The sequence below is a fragment of the Anastrepha ludens genome, chromosome 5 (genome assembly GCF_028408465.1).
Source record: "Anastrepha ludens isolate Willacy chromosome 5, idAnaLude1.1, whole genome shotgun sequence".
Lineage (NCBI taxonomy): Eukaryota > Metazoa > Arthropoda > Insecta > Diptera > Tephritidae > Anastrepha > Anastrepha ludens.
The window spans coordinates 3,528,061-3,552,677 of NC_071501.1; the positions used below are offsets into that span (position 1 = coordinate 3,528,061).

At 38.6% G+C, this 24,617-nt stretch overlaps 1 protein-coding gene across 2 annotated transcripts; it reads left to right on the plus strand.

The window, feature by feature from the left end:
* Positions 1-2,673: 2,673 nt before the first annotated feature.
* Positions 2,674-23,878, plus strand: LOC128863954 (long-chain-fatty-acid--CoA ligase heimdall-like). Of its 2 annotated transcripts, none has more exons than XM_054103390.1 (7): positions 2,674-2,758; positions 18,173-18,903; positions 18,967-19,370; positions 19,668-19,962; positions 20,021-20,311; positions 20,376-20,667; positions 23,558-23,878. In XM_054103390.1, exons 2-7 carry the CDS (start codon positions 18,199-18,201, stop codon positions 23,638-23,640), a joined length of 2,070 nt encoding a protein of 689 aa, XP_053959365.1. In that variant the 5' UTR covers positions 2,674-2,758; positions 18,173-18,198; the 3' UTR covers positions 23,641-23,878. The 2 variants fall into 2 exon arrangements, with proteins under 2 accessions (XP_053959365.1, XP_053959366.1); XM_054103391.1 differs by having other exon boundaries at positions 2,681-2,758; positions 18,177-18,903.
* The last annotated feature ends 739 nt before the right edge of the window (positions 23,879-24,617 follow it).

Below are 24,617 nucleotides of genomic sequence, written 5' to 3' on the forward strand. Positions count from 1 at the left end.
TGCCGTGGAACAACATTTCAGCATTTGGTTCTGGCGCAGCCGTCGTCGATTCATTCAATTTCTTTATCGCTGTCGAGTATTTCATTTGGCTCGATTATTTCTTCTTAATCAATATCGGATGCACCTTCTTCCGGCAAATAATCACCACCAACAATTGAACATCGTTAACTTCAACTGTACTTCCACGACGAATATCAGTTTCTAAAGCCGAAGAAATTCGGTTGTATTAATCAACTATGAGTGTTTCTTCCACGAGATTTTGTGTTGTAAATGAACTCCTTTTCATCGCTCATTATGATGCTTTATTTTGAGCGAAAATAACTTTATTTTTGGCTCTACAGTTCTAAGTGTTCAACGTACACAAAAAAGGACAAAGAAATGAGACAAAAACCGGTTTATACATGTGCTGGTAAGCTAAATGACCGTAAAACATAGTTATTTCAGTCCTGTTCGAGGATCCTTTTTAAATGTTATATCCATAAATTAATATAAAGTTAAGTTTTAGGAAGCTGAAGTCGTTAGCTATAATAGAAATATGTTAAATCACGTCCAAAGTCGAAAAAGGTCTGGCCAGCGTAGGCTTAAAAACATAAAACACTGAGAGTATAGATCTTCTGCTCTCTAGGGACTATACATACTTACAGTTAGTAACATAAATAAGTATACAGGAGCCTGATTTATGGAATTGTTAGACGCTAACGCTTCCTTAATATGTAATCAAAATATTTTATACATAGTAATTTTGTACTGGGATAAGCTTTCATATTCGCCTTAATTTAGCTGTAAATTTTAGGTACCGTTATCCATGCTTTGCTTTGTCTTTGATGCCAGCGAAATTTATGTCACAAAAGTTAGTATACAGCAAACGATTGTTCAGTTAGCATACCATTTACTTTTACGTATTGATTAAAAAAGTTAAGGCTATTACAAGGAAATAATTTAAGTGTGTATACAAATTTAGGGAAGTACATTTTGTATTAATTTTTGCGACATTTGTAGTAATAGCACCAAGCGGAAAAGAGTTTCTGATGATTTAAAAAAACTGATTATAAAATATTATATCACAAGGAACATAAATCATTGCGAGAAATCGGTCGTTTGATAGATAGGAGTTTTGCTACAGTTCAAAAGATTGTGAATAAATATAAAAGTGCGGGAAGCACCACTAATAAAGAGCTTTGTGAGCGTCCGCCGCTCTTAAGTCCCAGAGAAAAAAGCTTAGACGTACGGAAAATCAGGACAAACCCCATTATAAGTGCCCCCAAATTGAAATCTGAAGTTGAAAATGAGACTGCAACACAATTTAGCACCCAAACTATTCGCCGGGTTTTGCATAGTGCTGGTTACCATGGGCGCAATGTTAGGAAAAAGCCCTTCGTGAGTAATGTCAATCAAAGTAAACAGATTTCATTCGCAAAAGGTTATGAAAAATATGACCAAACGGTTTGGAACCAAGTCATATTTTCTGATGAGTGAAAGTTCAGTATTTGTGGATCTGATGGCCGTGAAAAAGTTTGGAGAAAAGTTAATACGGAATTGGATCCAAACAATATGACCGGCACTGTGAAGCATGGAGGGGGCTCTGTGATGGTTTGGGGATGTATGGCTGTGAACGGGGAGGGAAACTTGGTATTTATCGAAAATATTATGGACCGATATGGTTATTTAAATATTTTGAAAAATAATTTAAAAGAAAGCGTTACGAAATTGGGACTTGGAGGAACGTTGATCTTCCAGCAGGATAATGGCCCCAAGCACACATCCAACATTGTACGGGAGTGGCTGTTATACAATGTGCGAAAACAGCTGAAAACACCGCCACAGTCCCCGGATACCAACCCGTAAACTTCTGATTAGAAATAAGGAACAACTGAAAAACGTCCTTCAAGAGGAATGAAATAAAATACCACCAACTGTAACTGAAAACTTTGTGAAATCAATGCCACCACGACTTATTTATGTCTTTATTTGGATTAAATATAATTTTTGTATTTCATTCAAGTAAATAAAACACAATTTTGTTATACTTAGGTTTGAAGGAATTGATTGGGGGGAAATTGAAAACGTGTCCGGTGTATACTTACTTCTGTTACTAACTGTATGTTAATTAAAATGATACGAAAATCACAGGAAGGGTCCGAACTGCAATTAACCCAATATATTTAATATTTTACTGTTAACGTATTTTTAATTATGAATACACAATTTTGGGAATCCTTTTGTTTTTTTTACAATCTCTACCTGCTAGCACAAAGTCACTATGAATGAAAAATTATTGCGTACAATTTGATTTTCTCTGAAATATCACTACAGAAATTTTGAAGAAAACATCTGGGAGAAAATGTCTTTCGAAAGGTTAAGCAGGAAAGACCCTACCTCACTTTATGCCAGCTTATTCTTAAATAATGCATGTGCATTATTTTATGGTTACGTTTCAGAAAAAATGTATGCAGAAAAACACAATGTTGCGTATCGAGTTGTAACAAGATGTAATTGCTAATCGGTTAAAAGGCTTAATAGCTACAAATAATTTACCGCATATAAATCGTGCAAATCTGAATAATGACCGGAAAAAGTAGATTAATTGCGACAATGTTCCTGAAAAAATATTATGCAATTAAAACACAGTTTGTATAAACATGACTTGATAACCATAAAAGATTTAGTTTTCCATTTGAATGTTGTTGGATACGACGTGTGCTCGAATAGTCGTTTGCGAAGGCAAGAAAATCGAAAGCGTGAGAAAAAGTGTTCAGAAGTGAGTTGAAAAAGCCACCAATCTGAAAGTGAAAATATTTTTGAATTATTATTTGCTAACTCCCACTAGAAAGCATTATTATATAAAAGTTTTAGCTTTCTTGTGTGGCTGGAAGCCCCAAGATATCTCAATGATAAAACTAACTCGATAGATTGGGTCGATAGATTGAGACGAAAATTGAGGCTTGCGCAGTCAAAAAGGAATTAGAAATAAGATTTCCATTACACAAACACTCAATATTTCAAACTGTAAATTAAAACTTTTTCCCTCGGAATGTGCGTGCTATAATTTTTAATCTGCGGGCGTTTTCTACACCTACTTTCTAACCCCTAATGTCCTTTTAAAAGTTTGTTAAACTCAACGGACGATTTATTTAAAGTTTGGTTGAGATGCATTTTACAATTTTTATCAAAATTCGAAGTGAAGAGAGATTAATTAAAGCGATGCAAGCAAAGAGCACCTGGTTTTGTTCATCGTCATTATTAGCGTCGCGAATAACGGATATTTATAGATGAATATTTATGGATGAAATAGCAAATTTATCTTTGTGGGATATTCAGAAGACAATAACGTCCGTCTTCTTCTAAGTGGACGCGGATTTAAATACACATTATTAAAATATATTCGGCGGCCGCCGTAGCCGAATGGGTTGGTGCGTGATTACCATTCGGAACTCACAGAGAGATCGTTAGTTCGAATCTCGGTTAAAGCAAAATTAATAAAAACATTTTTCTAATAGCGGTCCCCCTCGGCAGGCAATGGCAAACCTCCGAGTGTATTTCTGCTATGAAAAAGCTCCTCATAAAAATATCTGCCGTTCGGAGTCGGCTTGAAACTGTAGGTCCCTCCATTTGTGGAACAACATCAAGACGCACACCACAAATAGGAGGAGGAGCTCGGCCAAACACCTAACAGAAGTGTACGCGCCAATTATTTATTTATTTTTTTTATTAAAATATTATAGGTCTAAGCTTTAATACTTGCACTGATTCATGGTGGTTGGTGAGAGTTTAGTGCTATACTGAGCTGCTACACACTGAACCGGACATCAGAGATACCAGCTGTCGAAAGATGTCTGGAACTCTATTTTCGATAAATCCATCATAGCCGTCTTCGACTTCTCCATTACTTCCTTGCGGCTGTTAAAACGCGTGCCCCGTAGTGGCTTTTCGACACAATCAAACAGAAGAAAAGAAAGAAGGCGGCCGCCGTAGTCGCAAAGTTAGTAGTGCGTTCATTCGGAAGTGCGTAGGTGGTCTGCCCAACTCGCGTAAGCGGTTATCCCGCCAATTAGTTAGAATGATAGTACATTTTATGCAATTGCTATATTAGTTTAAAGACATTCCTCCGGAATTAGGCTATACATCATATTATTTGAATAGTTTAATTAATTAATAAAGGATGATTTGTTCCCACGTAATGCTTGCGACTTATAGTTAATCTCTTCATCGAAATCATGAGATTAAGTAAAATCCTAGAAACTCAAGTGTGGAGAAAATGCTTTCGTTAAGAAAAGTTTATAAACAAGGAGGGCAAATTTAAATATCAATCCTAATAATACGAAAAACTAGTTCGGTTTGTTGCCAGATAAATTCAAGAGATTAACCCGCTCCTCTTAGCTGAAAAATTAGAGAGTTTAATATTCTATGGCGGTAGTTAGAACCTGATTTTCCCAAAAAATTCCATATTTCTTCCATGGAGTCTCACACGAGACTTAAAACTCACCCAATTAATGAACTGAAAACCTTATGGACTCATGCCTGATTCATGTCGCCATCTCTTTCGGGCTCATGAAAAGCACCGCTGAATTTAAGCAGGCCTATCTATTAGATTAAATTAGATTTATGGGGGGTTGGACAAGTCCAAGCACTCAGTCAGTAGACCATTGTACTACACCCGTATAGATATCAGTAGAAAGAATAGAGATACGAAAGATAAAAAGTGGATGGTAAGACGGATAAATTAGTTTGAGGACACTCTTCCATTCATTGAAGAATTTAGGACACCCGGAAGAGGAACAGTATGAACTTTATCCATACTCAGTGCATCGCAAACCAATATCTTAAGTCTGATTCTGGCAAATGCAGGACAGCTTCAGAGAAAATGCTCCGCAGTGTCGTTATTCTCAAGACAGGATAGGCACAACAGGCTGTCTACCACCCCCATGGTAGCCATATGCTGACCACAAGCGTTGTGCCCTGTGATTATACCCACCAGAACTTTCAGGTCTTTTCCGCTAAGTTTTAGGAAAAAGGTCGCTGTTTTCCTGTTTGAGTCTTTCACAAAGCGCTTGTCTACTCTGCACGAGTTCAACTCAGACCAACAACCTCTGCGGGTAGACCGCATGAAGTTGTCAATCCATAGTTGAATCGATGAGGAATTGATTAAGGGCATCATGAGATGTCGTACTCATGGCACCTGTGATGGACTTAACTCTGGGCTACACTAATAACCACTATCTCCCTCTTCTCCCTTCTATTGGACCAACTCTCCCTACGTTTATCACTTATAATTACAGCTATAAAATCAATTTACTGAATACTAAATAATGCATTTAAAGTAAATTAAATTTATATATGCACATTTGTTAAAGTAAAGTTATGGAACACTCTCCACCTGTTTTCGATCTCCAAGTAATGATTTTTTAAGCTCTAAAATTAAAAAAAAAAAAATCTTTTCTTCAGTTGCCTCAGTCGCTCCTCTGAGCAGATATTTGCAAAAGTCCGAACGCATGTTGGCATGAAATAGTAAATTCTTCTAAAAAAGTTACTCACAAAAAACCAACTACCGCTAGAGGCCGACAAAAAATCGTTGGTTGCAATATTAATAAAGTAATCAAGATGTTGAGCGAATAACAGAGAAGAATTTTGTTCGAATTCTACGCTCTTCTGAAAAATTTAAAATTTTGAGCTATCCTTCGTGCATGTAATTTTTTCGCCACCTCAAGTTGATCGATCCTAATGTAGAGACAATCATCAATCAAGTAGAAGGGAAACCAGTTTTATGTTGTTGTTTAATATAAATAACGTAAATTGTTACTGTTATCATTGTTATTGTTGTTAATTGATTTATGCTGTTATCACTGCTGATATGATAATGGGTGTCGTATGAATTGAACTGTAGCTGATAGGTCGCAGATCGGGTACAATAACAGACAGGCATTGCAACAGCAATAAATTTAAAAGGGCTCACTATTCGGGCTCAGGTACAAATAATTGGTGATGCATGTACACATGTATTTCTATAAATTAGGGATGTTGCGAATGTGCAAAATTTACGAAGAAATTTTACGAATGCGAATGCGGATATCAAATATTAAAAAAAAAAAAAAAATTTATAAATGAGAAAATGGAAAAGTTGCAAATTTTTATAAAAAACTAATCAATTCATATTGCTTATATAAACTTAAAATATTTTGGAAAATGTGTTATTCTGTATCCAAGTACAAAATTATAAAAAATTCTATAGACACCAGCTCAATTCTTGCTTTGGTATTAAAAAACCGATGATGTTGCTGCCACTAAGTTTTCGCCCAAATGGAAATATATCTGTCAAATAAGCACCCCAACAGTAAGAAACATAAAACACTTGTCACCTCTGGTATCATGGTACACCAACTTTAAAAGATTATTCGCTTTATAATTATTAGGCTACTACGCACTGAAACCAACAGAGATCTATTGTGCAGAGCCTGCTGAGGTACTCCATATTTTAAGGCTTTTTAAAAATTGCAACACATTCTGGGGTTTATTCTTCCATGAGTTATACGAACGCCCGCAATACCAGCATATTGGTGTAGCCTTTTTTTGCAGACCATTTACAAAGGATGTGCTCTGAATTTTCAGTGTTCATTTCACAGAATTGACAAATGATGGTTCCAGAGAGACCAATTTTTTAAGAGATATCTCAGGCTAAAATAGCCTGTTAAGTAACCAGTTAAAAGTCTAAAGTTTTCTGCTGAGCAAAAGTCGCATATCAGAAATTCCTCTGTTCGACGTTAGAAATGGTTTCGCTTATCGCTGACCGATAGAATTTCGCCAGTGTTCCACGATTTTCTTCTCCTCCAACAAAAATTTCTTAATGTTACGCTTTGTAAGTCGGCAAAGAGGCTCAGTACCAATTAGAGGAATGTTTGCTCCGTTTTTAGCCATTTTCCAGCCATTTCATTTCCCTCATATACCTCATTTCCGCAACCCAACCTAAGGTTCCCTAAAGAGGTTAAGAAAGCTAGTCATTTACCATTTTTGAGGTGATTACAGTTGATAGAAAGGATTTCGAAACCGCCTGACTCTCTGAATGTATGTAAATGTGGGGTATTCCCATTTTCCTATGGAGATAATTACACACATCCCAATTGCATGTATCTCTACCTGGAAGATTGTGGGCAAAAACCCATTGGAATCGAGTTTTTGAACTTAGGCCAATTAATTCTCACCTCTGTTCTGCCATCTTCTAATTTGGATCCTTCAGTAAACCATATCTGGGGGCCAGGTTTGAAGGTGATAGAATTATTTCTCCAGGCCGTACGTTTAGAACTTGAAAGTTCCTGAAGAGTGTGGATTTGAATAGGATTATGTCCGGATAAAGAATAGAATTATGTCGAAGCTTTTCTTAGATCTTTATTTGTTCTTTCATATCCTCATTTTTTAGATTGGAGTTACCTTTAAATCTAAAATGAGTGTCTTTTGCAATTAAAATAGGAAGCGGTGCTCTGCATAAGGCTTCAAAAATGTTACTCAGCAAGAACAAAATCTAATAATTATGAAAGAGGGTGACTGCATCATCAACTTTCCTGAAAACAGTACTAGTCCAGAGGTACACTTTTTTTTTTGCGGATGGTTACATTTTGGACATTTGGCGAAAATGCGATGTGCTTTTTAAACGCCTTCGAGAGGAGTAGAGCCAAAGTAAGCTGGATGCATCGTTGACATGATTTTTTAGCCACTGTTTTTGAGCTATGGCAAATTGCTTCGTTACTTCAATGAAAATGCATTAGAAAGGCAGAGAGATGGTTAAGGTATTCCAAAATATTTAAAGCAGATAATTTTATTAGTGGTCACCAAAGGCACTTATACGGGTTAATATGAGGGCGCAAGAGTGCGCATTGTAAAGTTTTTCGCCGACATTGCACCCTTAGCGAATCTGTCCATATTTCGCATCCTTATAGAACAATTTAGTTCGTCGTGCTCATTAAAAGTTTTCGCTTACTTCGAGTTGGACCTCCAAGGTTTGCCATGCCTTACTTAACATGTCGCTTACTTTGGCAACTCTTGTGACAGCTCGATTTATGTGCGCCAGTAAGTTAATCTTGAGTCTTGTTGCACTCCTAGTTATTAGAGAGGTATACTTTATGAGAGAGTGCACTGCACTTATATAAAATTGGCGCGCATGATAGAAAGAATAATGAGATGGCGCCTATCGTGGTCCCGTTACTTTGCTCTCAGCGAATTTGACAACGAACTACGTGATTTTAGCTCCCGTATGGCCAGATTACCATTTTCGTAACTTGATTTAGCATTTGGTTTTTGTTATTTAGTCTCTGTTTCTTTACGACATTTTTCTAGCCTGTTTTAATTAAAGTGTAATGTTTATAATCTTGTAAAATATACATTTTTTTTTAGTTAAATAATTTACTCAGTTTTATTTACCTTTACTTTTTTTACATCTGGTGGCATTGCCCGCGATTGCCGGAGTTGTTGGTGTTCTTCTGCTTTTGGCAGTCAAATCTCTCTCTCGCTACTGCAGTGTTGCCATTAAAGAAAATAAAACTCCACATTTTTATTGAATCTCTTAAAGAACTTTGTGTGCGTGACAAATTGTCTTTAGAATGTGCGTTTTTTTTAAATACATATATGTGTTATGCTTATGTATTATGTATTTAATGTATGAGTTTTTTTTAAGCGAGACTCTTTTGTTAAGGGAACGACTCATTTGCTATATTAGAGGTTATGTAACTAGATAAGGTACCCTTTTTGTAAAAATGTCAGTATGGTTTCTTTAGTATTTTCTGGTATTTTGTGGCTAATTTTTACATGAATACACCTCTTGATGCCCTATGTCTAACTAAGGATTGATGGCCGGAAGAAACGATTACGCCTCTATGGTTTTAATCCGCATTCAGTAAATTCAAACGCCTTTTAAAATGTGTAAAAAGGTTTTCAATCTTCAGAAGAGTTGAGAGAGGGGCATTTAATATTCTTGCATAACTTTAAAAGGAGCAAAAAATTAAATTCACACTTTCAAAATATCAAATTTTATAAGAACCATCTTCTAGAGGGGCCTTTTTAACCTTCTTTTGTATAATAATACAGTTTTTTTTAACTTAAAGTTTCGGTAGCTTTAAATTAAAAAAAAGGAACAAACACCAAACTTCAAAATGCACTAAATTTAAGAGCAAATGGTTGGCAATACTGCACAACTCGGAAAAACGTGACGTCACGCACTCTCCGATGGGCGCAATCTTCTTTCTATCATTCTTGATTGGCGCGTATACTTCTGTTAGGTGTTTGGCCGAGTTCTTCCTCCGATTTGTGGCGTGCGTTTTGGTACACAATTTCTTGTCACGCCACGACTTGCGCAACATTCCTCTTCGCAAGAGATTCGCATCGGCTATTACGAATGCGAATGCGAATATTCGCAACATACCTGGTACGAATGGATGCATGCATGTTGTTTTTGTTGTGTAGTTATAACATGAATGTCATGCATAGCAGCGAGCGCAGGCATGTTTTTGTGTAGGGTACAGCTGATTTCATTCACTAGAAATTTTGAAAAACAAATATGCTTATATACATATGTACAACAAATATTATTTGTTTGCAATGAGTAAATATTGACGCTAGTATGTTTTTCTGTACGTATGTTTGTATGTGAGCGCGAAGCAATAATTTCGTTCAGCGAGTATTCGTGTTTATAATCCAGATTTTAATGGGCTCTTTTTTGTGCAATTAAGTATATGAATGTATGTATGTATGTGTGTATATATGTATGTATGTATGTATGTATTTATTTATGCATGTAAGTATGGATGTGTATTTCCACCTTAACTTCGTCTACTTGCACACTTATTTACTCTATTATTTAGTACATTTTTATTTATCTATTAGTTCGCCATTCATTCACAAGCGCGAGTCGTAAGCCCCACCAAAAGCCCACCATCGAGGCATTTAGTCGTTCGCTGGAATTTATGTAATTAAAGTATTTTATATGGGCCTACATACGAGTATGTACATATGTATGTCTGCCGGCGTCTAACTAGAATAGTTCCATACAAACTATTTATGAACATACTTTTGTAGGTATGTGGCGTGCATAAATGCTCAGAGATATATACATATATAAGTACGTGTGTACATATGTGCATAAGTATGTATAATTGCGCAAAGATTTGTTGTTAAAAATGACTACAATTATTTACAAACATACATATGTATGTGTGTATGTAGTTGCTGTGTGTTGCTGTAGAGGGGAAAGTCGTGGAACCCACAGCGTTTTGGATTTGTCTAGCAACGCATATAAAAATATGTGTATGTACATATGTGCGTGTAGGTATGTATGACTGTGCATAGGTATGCATATTTCGTGTGTTTGCACCAAAGTAACATTTCCTAGTGCGCCATCGCGGATTGCCATTGCAGATTTCTGTTCGCCTGGTGAAAATAAGAAATCTATATGTACCTTATAATGCCGACACACACACACACACACAGATGATTTATGCAAATATATACATTTACATATTAAATAAGCGAGTATTACACACATACATACTTAGATAGTTTCGAGCTAATGCGCAAATTTGCTATTTAAAGTGTTCGAAAAACCACTCTTGTGTGCTCCAGTAAACAGTTAACTCCTGGAGACTCCGTGATACATACATACATACATACATACATTTGTACATAACTGAACGAATAATGAAAACACTTTTGTATTATTTCTGATAAATGAACATACGTACATACATACATAAGTACATTCATCCATATTGGTTACTAATTTGAGTACGACTTTGACAGCATTGCCATACTGATATGGGTATAAGAATCATACAGACAAACATACATACAAACATGCATATATACATTTGTGTTTGCATGGACTTTCGTATCCAACAGACGTGTCTGCCATCGAAAATTTTAGTTTATTTACTCAAAACACAGAAAGCGCCATTAATTAGTAGTTCTTTATGTATTTAATATAGATTTGTAACACGCAGACTATTCGTACATACATACATACATATGTGAGTGAGTGTAAGCATATTTGACGAACGCCCTTTTAAAAATGGAAACCCGTGAAACTTAAATTCGATGCCGTTAAATTTCAAATACAACTTAAAAGGCTCATATTCTCCGAATGAGTCAAAAAGTCGTCCCCTTTACCCTCAGGAGGGGAACAGTGATTATTCTTCATCATCATCAGGTTGTTAGTATGAAAACCTGTTATATCTGCACGCGTAGCAAAGAAATGAGAGCCAAGCTGCCTGACTCTTAGTCCCGCGAGAGCAGAGCAGCTATGGAGCAGGGCCGTAGATAGCATATCCGGGCCCCGGGGGCATATGCGGGCCCTTTCGAATTATGTCTAATTCATATAATTCGAGTTATTCTCGAGTCCGGGCCCCTCTGAGAACTCCGGGCTCGGGGTAAAAAGTCCCCGATCCCCCCCTCTCGTCGGGCCTGCTAAGGAGAGGGTGTTGAGATGACTACACTGCATCCTCCATACAGTTGACGTAAAAAAGACTAGAAGTAATACCCACTCCCACAGTATGTATGTATATCTCGCAGTCAGTGCCCTATAAGGACACACACATAATGCGCGAACTGAGATTTTGTCAACCTCAGATGATTCCTCGAACGCCTTCGATTCACACGTGGCCAAAAAGATTTCGCGACCATATAAGTTTGTATACTTGCCCAGCGCTCGGTGAGTTGACGTGAAACTTATCTTTTGAGAAGCAGGCAGCAGATCGTCAAGGGAATCCAAATTCTCTCCTTTTGGGGAGAAACAACCTCACAGGACCCTTGCCTGGCCAGCTCATTCGCCTCGCAGTTTCGCCGCAATAGCCAGGTACCCAGATGAGCCTTATTTCAAGGAAAGTAAAGTCAGGCATTTCCTGACCCTTTTTCAAGTGCAGCGTCAACGAGCTCAGAACCCAAATTGCCGCTTGGCTAGCGCAGTAAAAGCCAAACCTTTCTTTCAAATTCGAGCCATCCGTGAACAAGTTCACTACGCCCTGTGTCCAAATGGTGCACCACACCCACTCCTCCCTTGATGGAATGTGAATGGAGAATGTTCCACTTGGACTAAGTTACGGTGTACAAGTATCAGTTGACAAGGAGACGAAGCCTAAGTTTCTAAAGATACCTGAGTGCCCGTAAATGAGGTCGAGCCTGTAGCCACTCAGTCTGATTGTGGCATGTGCAGCGGAAGTTTTGCCTGCGATGCCTACAGGTACCATATGTACCATAACATTAAGCGCTAGATTAGGAGTAGTTTGAAGCGCTCCACCAATTCTAATGAGTCCTTTGAACTTTTTAAAGCTTCTTCACCGTTGACATCCTCCCCAGTGAGCTCCACCTGACAATTACTCCATACAAGGAAATTGACTTCATAATGATATTTTAGAGTCGAAATACAACTCTAGGCGAGAAGTCCCATCTTTTGCCAATAGCGCCTTGCACCCATACAAAGCGATTGTCTCATTCCTTTTGGTCTTTCACGTTAGCTTTTTATCAAGGATTAGACCTAGGTATGTCAACTTGTCAGAAAGCAAAAAGCGCCCCTATTGAAGGAAGTTAAGCTCTGGGTATTTTATATTACATTTCTTCGTAAATAGGACGAGCTCCGTCTTGAGAGGCTTCACTCTTACAATGAGTGCCGCGTAAGCAATCACCCTGCCTCCCCTTCTCACCAGCTCCACCAGCAAGTCAGTGGCAACGACAACTAAAAGAAATGCCTTCAGCCTTCAGGAGGAAGAGGTGGAATCATCTCAGCACCTGCTCCTCAACTGTCCCGCTCTCGCGGGACTAAGATTTAAGCATCTTGGTTCTCACTTCTTTTCTGTCATAGCAGGTCTTGATATAAAAAATCTGATGAACTTCATCAGCAGCATAAAACGGCTAACACAACCGCAAATTAGTCACCGTTCATAGTCTACAAATACTCCACCCTCCCCACCCCTCTAGTTTTCGTCCTATCGTTGTTTTTCCTTCACCTCTTTTTCCCTCGTCCAATGGTATCTCACAGGATGAACTAAACTTCTTTCGCCCAAGTGGTCCCACTCTATGAGCAACCATTACAACCTAACCTAACCTAGCCTACTCACCTGACGGTGGAGAGAGACACTGACGCACCCTGCCACGAATGTGAGAGTGATTGCCTCCAGAGAAAGAGTGCCTCCAGGAGGACTTTATTAAAAGCCTCTTTAATGCCGAAGAAAGCGCCCACTGCAAACACTTTATGATATAGCAACTCCTCTAATTTCTCTTTCTTTGTAGTTTGTAATAAATTTTACATTTTCTACATTACAACAAAATAAGTGAAGTATAAGTTTAATACTTCTAAATGAATTGTTAAAACAAAATTAATTGTTTAGCCTTAATCAGTTTTTCACTGCCCCTAAGCAATATTGTAGTTTTTAAGTCTTTCAGAAGGTGTATGGATCGTTCTCTTTTATAAGTTAACCATCTTCACTGCATTCAATCAGTGTGTTGCTACATTCCAAGGTCTCAATGATGGTGATGCAAGCACTGACATCACTCATAATTCATTTAAATATTCTTAGCAGATCAACAATTTCGACTGCAGACCTTAAACTCTGTTAAATGTAATCCACAAAGTTAGTTGTGGTCCATTCGCATATCCTTTGTAGCCATTTTCGAATGCAAGTATGTTCTAGTAGACTGCCGCTAATGCAAAATCAGTAACTCATGTGCCAACGTACTCGTGAGTTTAAACATCATTAGCGGAATCTGGTTCGAATAGGACATCAGATGCTTTATCAAATGCCACGTAATCTTTATTAGTTTCTACCCCAGTAAATATACCAGTTGCTTCATTACCTTTCAAGTGCATACCTGGCCCTATACCCCACTGCTGCTTCTTGTTCGCTTACCTTTAGATGTTGAAAGCTGTCGGTATTTGATCCGAGGAATACATGTACGAGTGCATCTGAGTATATTTTGGCTGTTCCTTTCTTCCGCAAAAACTGAAATGAAACGCGAAGGAATTACATGAAAATACTCGAATGTCCAAAAAACAAGAATAAGTTAGCTATCTCCCAATTAAAGTTGGATTAAGCGCTCAATGAGGTATTGAGAAAACGGGTACTGAAGTGAATATCCTCGTTCGATCGACAATGCGAATCAGTAGGCAACGAATTTGCTTACAAATTTATATTACAATAATCGAAAATCTGGAATTCAGATCGCATTACCTGCTTAGCTCAGTCCTTAAAAATACTTAACATAAAATTTAGATTGCAAAGCCAGTCAAAAGGGACTACTTATAAATAATGTGAAAATATAGGCTGGAATGCCCGTTGCAAGCTTAATATTTAGGGTGGTTAAGTTTCAAGGGCCGGTGTTGATTTTGAATAAAATACAATTTTTTTTAGGAAATTATTGTCATTTCTCTTTATTATGATAATATTGCTATGGCTCAATTACGCATAAAACAAAATATCGGCCGCGGCCTCGGCGGCTCACGTCCATTCGATGTTCCAAATTTTCGATGACGCTGAGGCATAATTGAGGTTCTATGCCGTTAATATGCCGAATTATCTCATCCCTTAGCTCTTGAATTGTTGCTGGCTTATCGACGTACACCTTTTCTTTCAAATAACCCCAGAGAAAGAAGTACAACGGTGTCGTTGACGTTTAGGTGTGGTTCAAATTCAACATCGGCCCTTGAAATTTAACCATCCTTTCGTACATCGTACGAGTAAGAAATAGAAAAAACCAAACCGCCATTAACTTAACAGAAAGCTGTGATACTTCATCGCACTAACAAACTATGTAGAATTTTTGCTTTCATAGCGCACAGTACTTTTTAGTAGATTTGCATTTCAACAGCGCAAAGCGAAGAGCAAAGACTTTCACAAATGGCCATTCACTACTTTCATTTCGAATCACTGCGATTTACATATTTAATATTTGTGTGGAAGTACAGTATTTGGAATACGAATTTTTGTTGAATTATTATTTAGTAAAAATATCGACTTTACTCGCAAACAAAAGTGCACCACAGTTGTTTGAAAATCTTTTTATTAAATAATTTAAGTAAAATCTGTGCAAATTTTAACAAAAAGTGCCGATATGTGTAACAGGCGAGAAGCCGCAAATAGCAGCAAAACTGAGTAGCAAAAACAGCAAAAACCACAACAACAGTAACAGCAGCATCCGATGTAGTGGCAGCCGATGCAGCCACAGAACATAAAATTTCAAATTTTGCATAGTGTTGCCGAAAAAACCAAGTGCACAAAAGAAAGTATGAAGCTGGTGGTCCAGTGGTACAGTGGCACAGTGGGCCAGTGGATAGATGAAAACCAATAGGAAGTGGGGAGCGGAAGTGAACTGTATAACTTGTGATTGTTGTTGGTTTGATGACCGAGCTACACAGGTAAGGGGTGTTTCCTGCTGCTCAAATATCGGGCTGGAAAAGCAGCGCTGAAGCTGTTAGGCAGGGAAGTCATATGTGTGTATGTTTGTATGCGCGATATGTGTGTATGTACAAGTGTAGTTATAGGTATGTAAATGTGTATGCTTGATTGAAATGAAAGTAAAAACAGTGCTGATGCATAGTTGATTTGAGGAAAAGTTAAATAACTGAGTTATTGTGTATCCGAGGCCACTGATAATGAAAACCACAAAAGTTAAAATTGCACCAGTACGGCTGCTTACACTCTCGCATATGCATGTAGAAATTTGTGAAAGACCAACGCCACAGTACAACTGCACAGATGGTTGAAGAGAAACTCAAAGGCTAACTTAGCGCTAAATGCTTGATTGAAATTTGATTGTCTTTCTGTGATTTTGCAGTAAAAAGCCCTTCAAGCAGATTTCCACAACCCAAACCCGATTTTTTTTTCTTCTGCGTTATAGTCCTTGTTGCAAAGAATAAGAGGATTCTAATTTTTAATAGCTTCTTTGAATGATGCTTTAAAAAACCTGTGAAGGTATTTATTTATTTTATTCTTTTCGTTTTTACATATTTTTACAATTGATTATTTAATTATATTTCAGTTTTTATGTACCTTAGTTTGCTCTCTAATTCTTAATTTTTTTTCCATTGTGTCCGCGTGAACCGAAGAAAATTAAATGAGCGAAATAAGAGAGTGAAGCTAAGTATAAATGATAAGTGAAAATTTCGCGCAGAGTTGCTCCATTTCGTAAATTTTTAAGGGCTGCTTAATCGGCAACAGTCCTTAAACGGCTTAATAAATTTTGGCGAGCCTTTTGTTGGAAAGTGTCACGGGGCTCCCCTGTTTTGGCGAAATTGATTTTTATGGCACTCATTTCGAGGTTTTTTTGAAGGAAACAGTTCTTGCTCTCTTGCTAAGTGCAATTGAGGTGGCGCAGAATTAATCATCCCATCTGAAATTTTTTTAATTTTTGCAAATGGCGTCGCACATCAATTCATAGTGGACACTAGTGAGTTTGATAGCTGGCAGACAAGTAGTGGAGCTATACGCGCTCAACATAAAGATTTACTTCACTCAAAATCATTTTTATTTTTTATTAAGCGCTCCATGAACAAGAAGTACATGCAGGGTTTGATTGAAAAGTAATAAGCCTTCCCTTCAACCGAATCGGCTGGTGGGGGAAAATGATCGTTGGACCTTCCCCTTCCACTATAAACCGGTCCCAGTTCGCTGGCAACAGCGGTGCAGTCAACATCGCTCCGCGCATGAAAGCTGTTTTAAAAGTGTGTTAGGATTTTGCAGTGGCGATAATGCAGCGATCGTTGGAGCAACGTTACTCGATCAAATTTTGTGTAAAGCTAAACAAAACGAGTACCGAAACCAGGAGGCTTACGGGGACCAATCTTTGTCCAGTGCACAGGTAAAATGGTGGCACAAGTCTTTCAAGGAAGGCCGTAAACAATTGGACCCTTCATCACGATAATGTGCCGGCGCACACCGCCTTCCTTTGCACCTCTGCATTGGTCAATATGGGGGTTCCGGTGCTTCCCCACCCTCCCTACAGCCCAGACCTATCCCCTCCTGACTTCTTCTTGTTCCCACTCCTGAAAAGAAAGCTGAAGGGGAGGCGTTTCGAATCCATCGAGGCGATCCAAAAAACTGTGACGGCCGAATTGAACGCGATTCCGGCGGATGAGTTCAAAACATGTTTCCTGCAGTGAGAGCACCGCTACCAGCGGTGTATTGACGCTCAAGGGTCCTATTTTGAAGAATATTAGTTGTATAAGCCAAGAGGCTTAATAAAACTGCTTAAACAAAATAAGGCTCATTCCATTAAACCCTATATATCATGTTAAGAGATGGTTCGAAGTTGGATGGAAGCGTTGGTGGGGGAGTATTTTACAATAAGCTCGGCATCAAGCTCAAATTTGGGCTTCCGTAGTGTTAGTGTTAGTGTTTTCCAAGAGGAGGTAGCCGAAATTAAGGAAGCAGTGGATTGGTTGCTCTCTTCTATAATTACTGTAAAGGATATAAATATCTACTCCGACAGCCAAGCGGCAATTAGGGGGCTGGGCTCATTGTTTGTGCATTCAAAGTTAATCGGGGAATGCTTGGCTCTCTCTCGATTGCACCCGAAAACTTCGATATTAAGCTCATTTGGGTTCCCAGTCACAGCTGATGAGTTGACTGGATAGAGAATCATGGAGACGATTTCATAGCAAAATGAAAAGATTGGGGCTTCCTTGAGAACCTGCGGTCTGCTCATGGAAAGATGGGTCACGCGAGCGCTGGGCTAGTGCGTTAATGTGCGAAGGCGCGAGATCCTTTTGGCCAAGGGTAGATCGGGGCGCTCAAGGAAACTATCATAGCCACAGCTCTCGTATTTGGTTGGTATCCTCACCTCACATTGTTCGTTAGTGGTCCATGCGGTGAGACTTGGGATTGCTTCAGGTCCTTTCTGCTGGGCATCTGGGACATCTGGGCTCCCAATTTTTTGCTACACCTGCGGATATTGCGGGTTTAAGTATCACACACTTTGTGAAATTCATCAATGGCTTGAAGCGGTTAATACGACTACCGGTTAATATAGCCACCGTTGATCATCATCCTCTAATCCAAAGCCTCTTCTTCGTTTTTCACCTGTCCGGTTCTTTTCCCTCCACTTCCCCCTATATGGTATCACAATGGGCGAATTTTGATTATCCTATCCTATTTAGTACATCATAAGCAACCACATTTGATGGTAATAAAATTATATTTGTTTGTTTCAGTAAGGCTACAGTTAACAAGTTAAAGAATGAAGCGCATTAGCGAAGAGTTTGCAACGTTTGCCAACCTTAAACCAGCCACCAGTTACACATCAACTTGCCTCTTCGAACCTGTACGCCTGCGCATTGCAAAGCAGGGTGTCTCAGCAACTGCTCCACAAACCATTCCACAACTTTTTCGCGAGTGTTGCCAACGTTTTCCAAACGAGCCAGCTTTGGTTTACGAAAACAAAAGCTACAATAACAACAGCACCGCAAGCGCCTGGACGACAGTCTCTTACGAAGAGTATGAGCGGAACGTGGAGAGAGCTGCACTCGCTCTCCTGCATTTAGGTTTCACACCAAACAACTGCATCTGTTTTCTGGCCAACAATTGTCCTGAGTGGTATTACGTGCAGTTTGGCGCTCTGCGTGTTGGTGGCGTGGTCGCAGGTATATATCTCACCAGTTCATCAGAGGCAGTGAAGCATGCACTGGAAACCACGTCAGCTGTCATATGTGTGGTGGATGATGCCAAACAGTTGGCCAAGGTGCGGGCAGTTAGAGATAAGTTGCCACGACTGCATTCTGTAATACAGTTGTATGGGTCTTTAGAGGATGGTTTGACGCAAGAAGCGGGCTACTATCAATGGTCGGATTTGATGGTATTGACATATGATCGGCACCTGCTGCGAGTGCTGACGCGCAGCGAGATGGAGGTGGCGGCAAATCAATGTGCGCTGCTTATTTTTACGGCAAGTTTGCAAAGAACTACGTATCGAAATGCGTTAATTTAACTTTTCCATTTCTATTTACAGTCCGGTACAACTGGTTTTCCCAAGGCTGTTATGCTTTCGCACGATTCCATCATAATAAGTATAAAAATTAGCTTTTCAATTAGTGGCTGCACTGGGGATTTCCGTGGTGTAACTATTTCCTATTTGCCGATGAATCATATCGCTGGCCAACTTTTTGAGATCGTGATGCCTCTTCTGAATGGAGATTGTGTATACTTTGCGGGTCCGAATGCGCTTAAAGGATCGCTCGAGGAAAGTCTACGAGTCGCGCGGCCTACACGAATTTTTAGCGTTCCACGAATCTTTGAAAAAATACAAGCACAACTACAGAAGGCTGAGGAGAGCTCGTCGCTTTGGTGGCGGTATATTATTGCTTGGGCCAAGGGCACGTTATTGAATTCCTACATGAACAACACGGAGCAAATGTGAGTAGGTACTTACCAATGTGGAAATTAATGACTTTATGTATAAAGGCCTTTGTAGCCGAATGGGTTGGTACGTGACTACCATAAGTTCGGATCTCGGTGAAAAACCAAAAAAATCTCCGCATAAAAAATATCTGCCGTTCGGAGTCGGCTTGAAACTGTAGGTCCCTCCATTTGTGGAACAACATCAAGACGCTCGCCACAAATAGGGAGGGGAGCTCGGCCCAACACCCAATTATATATATACAAATGTGTGCCAGTTATTGTGGAGTTATTGAAATGTTTTTTCTTTCGCAGCAAACCAAAGACAACAATTAAATACATTTTGGCTTCAATAATCATGCAAGAGTTTAAGACTCAACTGGGTCTTGACCGTTGTGAAAATTGTTGGATTGGTAGCGCTCCACTTGCGGTGGAACTAAAAAAATTCTTCCTGAGCATGGATATACCGGTAGCCGATATTTTTGGTACTTCGGAGGCTGGTGGTGGTATATCACTTACACAAGGCTACTGCCATTTGGACAGCTGTGGAAAAATATTGCCAGGCGTTGAAGCTAAAATCGATAAACCGAATAGCGATGGGCAAGGCGAGGTATTTGACTTCCTTCAGCCATAAAAATAGCTGTAATTTACTTGTGTAATATTCACAGATCTGCGTGAGTGGGCGCTGCATAATGATGGGCTACCTGAACGAGCCGGAGAAAACCAGCGAGGCTATAGATGCAGAGGGTTGGTTGCATACCGGTGACTTGGGAGTCTTTCACAGTGATGGTTGCATACTCATAACCGGACGCATAAAAGAGATAATTATAACAAAAGGTGGCGTGAACATACAACCATATCATGTAGAGAATCTCATCAAAGCCGAATTGCCCTGCTTAAGTAATGCTTTGCTAGTGGGGGACAATCGTAAATATTTGACTGTGTTACTGACACTGAAGGTGAGCTTTTCCACAAATCTCAGGGTTTGCAATGAAATTAAAATCGAATCATTTCTTTATTTAGACTAACATTGATGGCGAAACCGGGCTACCGCTTGACACCTTACATCCAGACACAATTTCTTGGCTGCAGTCGCTCGGCTGTAACTATTCTTGCCTATCGGCAGTTCTTAGAGTTCCAGCTTATTCTCAAGGCTATGATTATAAGAGAGCGATTCCAAGCCCCGACCAGAACGTTGTGGCGGCTATCGATAAAGCTCGGATAAGAGCCAACGAAAGGGCGTTATCGCGCGCGCAGAAAGTACAGAAATTTGCATTGTTGCCACATGACTTCACAGTGCCAACTGGGGAGTTAGGTAAGAAAAACAGTTTTCACAATATTTCAGAGAAAACGTTGCACAGTGGGGCCGCTTTGTACAGATTGATGTCCCAAAGTCCCTTAACGATATTTTTCCACTGGAAAGAAAAATTTTAGAAAAACTTTTTTTTTTATTCTCCTCTGGATGAATGTTAGAAAATATCTGTAAAAGAGGAAATCCACGTGAAATAAGCGTGCTACTATATCACGATAGCACAATTACAACGACACCTCCAATTTTTAGAAACGAATTTGTGCTCTCGCTCGTATGAAGGGGTGCCACCGCAGAAAGTAATTCAGTAAATTCAATCATCTCTGCCAGTAGCTGGAAAAACATATTTTTTTTTTTTTGGTCGGGACAACTAGCAAGTACAGCACTCAGACACATTTAAATAAATTCTACTGCACTCGGATTCCCTTTTAATTTTCTATAAATCTACCCGATCTCCGAAGAAATCTGAGTAGATCTTGTGGTGCCAAGGAGCCATTACGGTCGCTTCTTAACACAACAGTGCCAAAGACTTCAAACCTGATTCGAGCGAAGGCGGGGCAGACGCACAGGAAGTGGAGCTTCGCCCACAGAAAGTGGCCCATCATCAGTCCAACAAGCCATCTGCACTCCCCTCTGCTTAATGACAGGAGTGTTTGCGACAGTCGATCGGACATAGCAGGTAACATCAATTTAGTCCATCTGCAGCCTCTCTCAGCCTGCCAAGCTCGCTTGAGGGTTGTAGGTACCCATTTGCTAACCGTAGCTTTAATGGCCAAAGGGAGTGGCAAAACGGGTTCTGGGCCAAAGAAATTGACCTCAGAGCCCATCTTAGCTAAGGAGTCAGACGTCCCGATATTTTATTAATAATTACACTAGTTTACAACAAATTTATTTTTATTTAACTCAAGAACGCCACTCTCGGTGTTGAGCCGCCCGTTCGCCTTCCTAATAAAAGCAACAGATATTTAGTGGTCGCGCTGAAGTCTTTATTAAATTTTAGTTAATTTATTGTAGCATATATAAATATAGAAATATGCTTAGGTTAGGGACCTTTCTCTGGATAGCACACGCTCACCCTCTTAACTCACAAAATGAACTAACTAACTGAACTACAGTCTGTGTCAAAAGAAAAGAACCGGTTGTTTTCTTGTAACTTCAAAATATATTTCGTGCTGCTTTTCCCATGCAAGGTCTACGACGCCAGTGCTAACTCAGGTTAGTGTCGTTCGAAACTTTTCCTAACAAAAATGAGTGAGAATTACGCGAAGCATTTTAAGGCGGTATTTTTATGCACGCATTCGCGGCTGCAAAAGAGATTAAAAAATCAAAAAGTTGTTGTGATGTGGAATCAGCGGTATAAAAAATGTGTGCGGAACTATGAAAACGCACATTGCCGGAAGGCCAGTCCATGATTTAAAGTAAATCTAGTCCTGTTTGTCGACGAGCTACGCAGAAAAGCTGGTCCAAAGCATAAAGAAGATGTCAGGCTATTCTGGACAACGATGAAAACTACACGGCTTATTGAGTAATTGTGACTCGTACTTTCATGTAAAAAAATTTTAAATATCTTTATACTTCATGAATAATCGCGATTCCTCTTTTCTGACACAGACTCTAAATCTCAATATGCACAATCGCTTGTCAATAAACCTATCTAAAAAACTAACGGCTGCATTTAAACGGTACGAAACTGCAGATTAATAGGTTTGGCCAATAACTATGGTGAAAAACAAAATTGTGATGGTAACTTCCGCTGTCATGTAACGGAAGTGTTTTTTTTGCATGATCATTTCTCATGAATTCACTCACTCGTCCAAGGAGTCGTTGTTCAGATAGCAACTAAGTGACAATTTGTTAATTTTTTTCGTATATCATTAACACATTCTTAGTAGGATAGTAAATAAACCGATTCAATACCCGGGCTACGTCAGCCTATCCGCTCATTCTACCAAATTCGCTGAGACCCGGCGAGCGGTCTGATATTGGCCACACCATTAAAAACCTTTTTGCATGCGTATATAAGAATGAGTCAGAGCAATGCAGTTGGGTACTAGAAATTGAGAGAGCGGTTGGAAGTACACCGGTCAACCGCTGGACAATCGGAGTGTGGTAAATTCAGTCGCTGAATCGACCCTTGGCTGTTGATCTCGGTGGCCAATTGTGATCACCTCTTCGAGAGATAACTCTGTCCGGAAACTTTTCCCGTAAAATATGAATGGTTTCGTTGCTTGTGTGGCACGTAGAGCCGTCTTGTTGAAAATAAACGTTTTCCAGATCAATACCATCCAATTCCGGTTATAAAAAATCGTTAATCATCTCTCGAAATAGCACCTGTTATTCAAAATACCTGCAATTGGAAAACCCTTTACTTTAAAGTTTTTAGCCAATGCTTTGTTGTAAATTTCCGCATTTAATTTGTTCAGAATGCCAGCTTTTCCTTATATTATAAGCAGCGTAATTTTTCTCTTTGCCGTTATAAGACCACACTACGCAAAAGTTAACGCTAAACTGTCATTTCGTCAGCAAATGAAGCAAAGAATTAGGCGGTACTTCCGCTAATTGCATTCAGCTGATTCAAAATATGTCACTACTAGAATGACATCGACGCTACTTCTTCGTGCTTTATTCCTAAAAGTACAACGTAAAGAGGGCAAAAGAGAAAGACAAAACCAAAAATGTTGCAAGTATCGAGTTAAAAATTCTCGAATGTCGCAGATACTGAGTACGGAATGAAAAAAAATTGTGTCGCAATAATCGAGTTCCTACTGTAATTTTAAAAAAATATAAAGCAATCGTTTTATAACTTTGCGTATTTTAAATACTTTCAAACATAATATAATATAATAATACTTTTAAAATAATTTATTAATAAAACTTTTATTTATGTTTATTTCAGGTCCTACACTGAAATTCAAACGCAGTTTCGTCATTAACAAATATCTCCATATTATAGATCGATTGTACAGTGAAGAGAGTTGACTTTCAGTGCCTCACTACTATGTATATGTATTTGTAGGGGTCTTTGTATTTTTGTAGTGAAAAACATATTTACTAATTTTTGATATTTTATATTTTTTATATTTTTGTTAGATACTTGGTTGTAACTAGTTTTAGAGTAGCTTAGTTTCAAGAAGATATTTCCATTACACATTTCATGAAGACATGAAGGCATGAAGGGTATAAAGGTTTTGAAAATAAAATAAAATACAAGCAAATGATCACAACATATTCCTGATTTTATCGAAATGGTAGTTATATTTAAATAATATAATAAAACATTCCAATATAATTTAGGGTAAATTTGGTAAGTAGTAAAATTTTGTGGAGTTGATACCATAAGTTGCGTTTAATAACTGTAGCCAACGACTTATTGACAAGTTTTGACAATTTATTAGTTAATAATTAATTTTGATTTAATTATTAAAGTTTTTTTTATGAAAATATTGACTCTGCTACAAAAACCTTTTAATTCCAAGTTTCACACCCATTGCAAATTTGAAAAAAAAACTCAAAAAGGTTCATCAAAATTTCAAACTTTTTACTTAGAATTTTCAGCAATATTTGGAATACGCAGTTTTATAGGCCATTTAAAATAAAATAGCTTTTTAAATTATTTTGATTTTGAACGAGTTTAGTGTTTTGCTGTCTACCTTGCACATTTTTCACATACCTCCTGGATCAAAATGTTTCCGCCATAACCGTCAGGTGACGCTCTAAGTGAACTGATTTCAGTTCTGTTTTTTTCGTTAGATTGTCACATCTGTGATTAACATTTATATGAAAATTCTATTACCATTTTATAACAACAAAAGTTACGCCGTCTTGAGTAAATCTACCTCTGCAAGTGATTTCGTTTTTCTACAGCTTTAAAAATGGATTTTTCGTATTTCACCACCACAAGCTCAGTTTTTTCGTAAAGTACCAGTTGTCCCTGGTTACGTCAGCTGATTCTTTCA

Coding starts and splice junctions, on each gene's coding strand:
- LOC128863954 (XM_054103390.1), top strand. CDS start 18,199: ATGAAGCGCATTAGCGAAGAGTTTGCAACGTTTGCCAACCTTAAACCA. Junction 18,904..18,966: donor GTGCGCTGCTTATTTTTACG/GCAAGTTTGCAA, acceptor TTCTATTTACAG/TCCGGTACAACTGGTTTTCC. Junction 20,312..20,375: donor CTGTGTTACTGACACTGAAG/GTGAGCTTTTCC, acceptor TTCTTTATTTAG/ACTAACATTGATGGCGAAAC.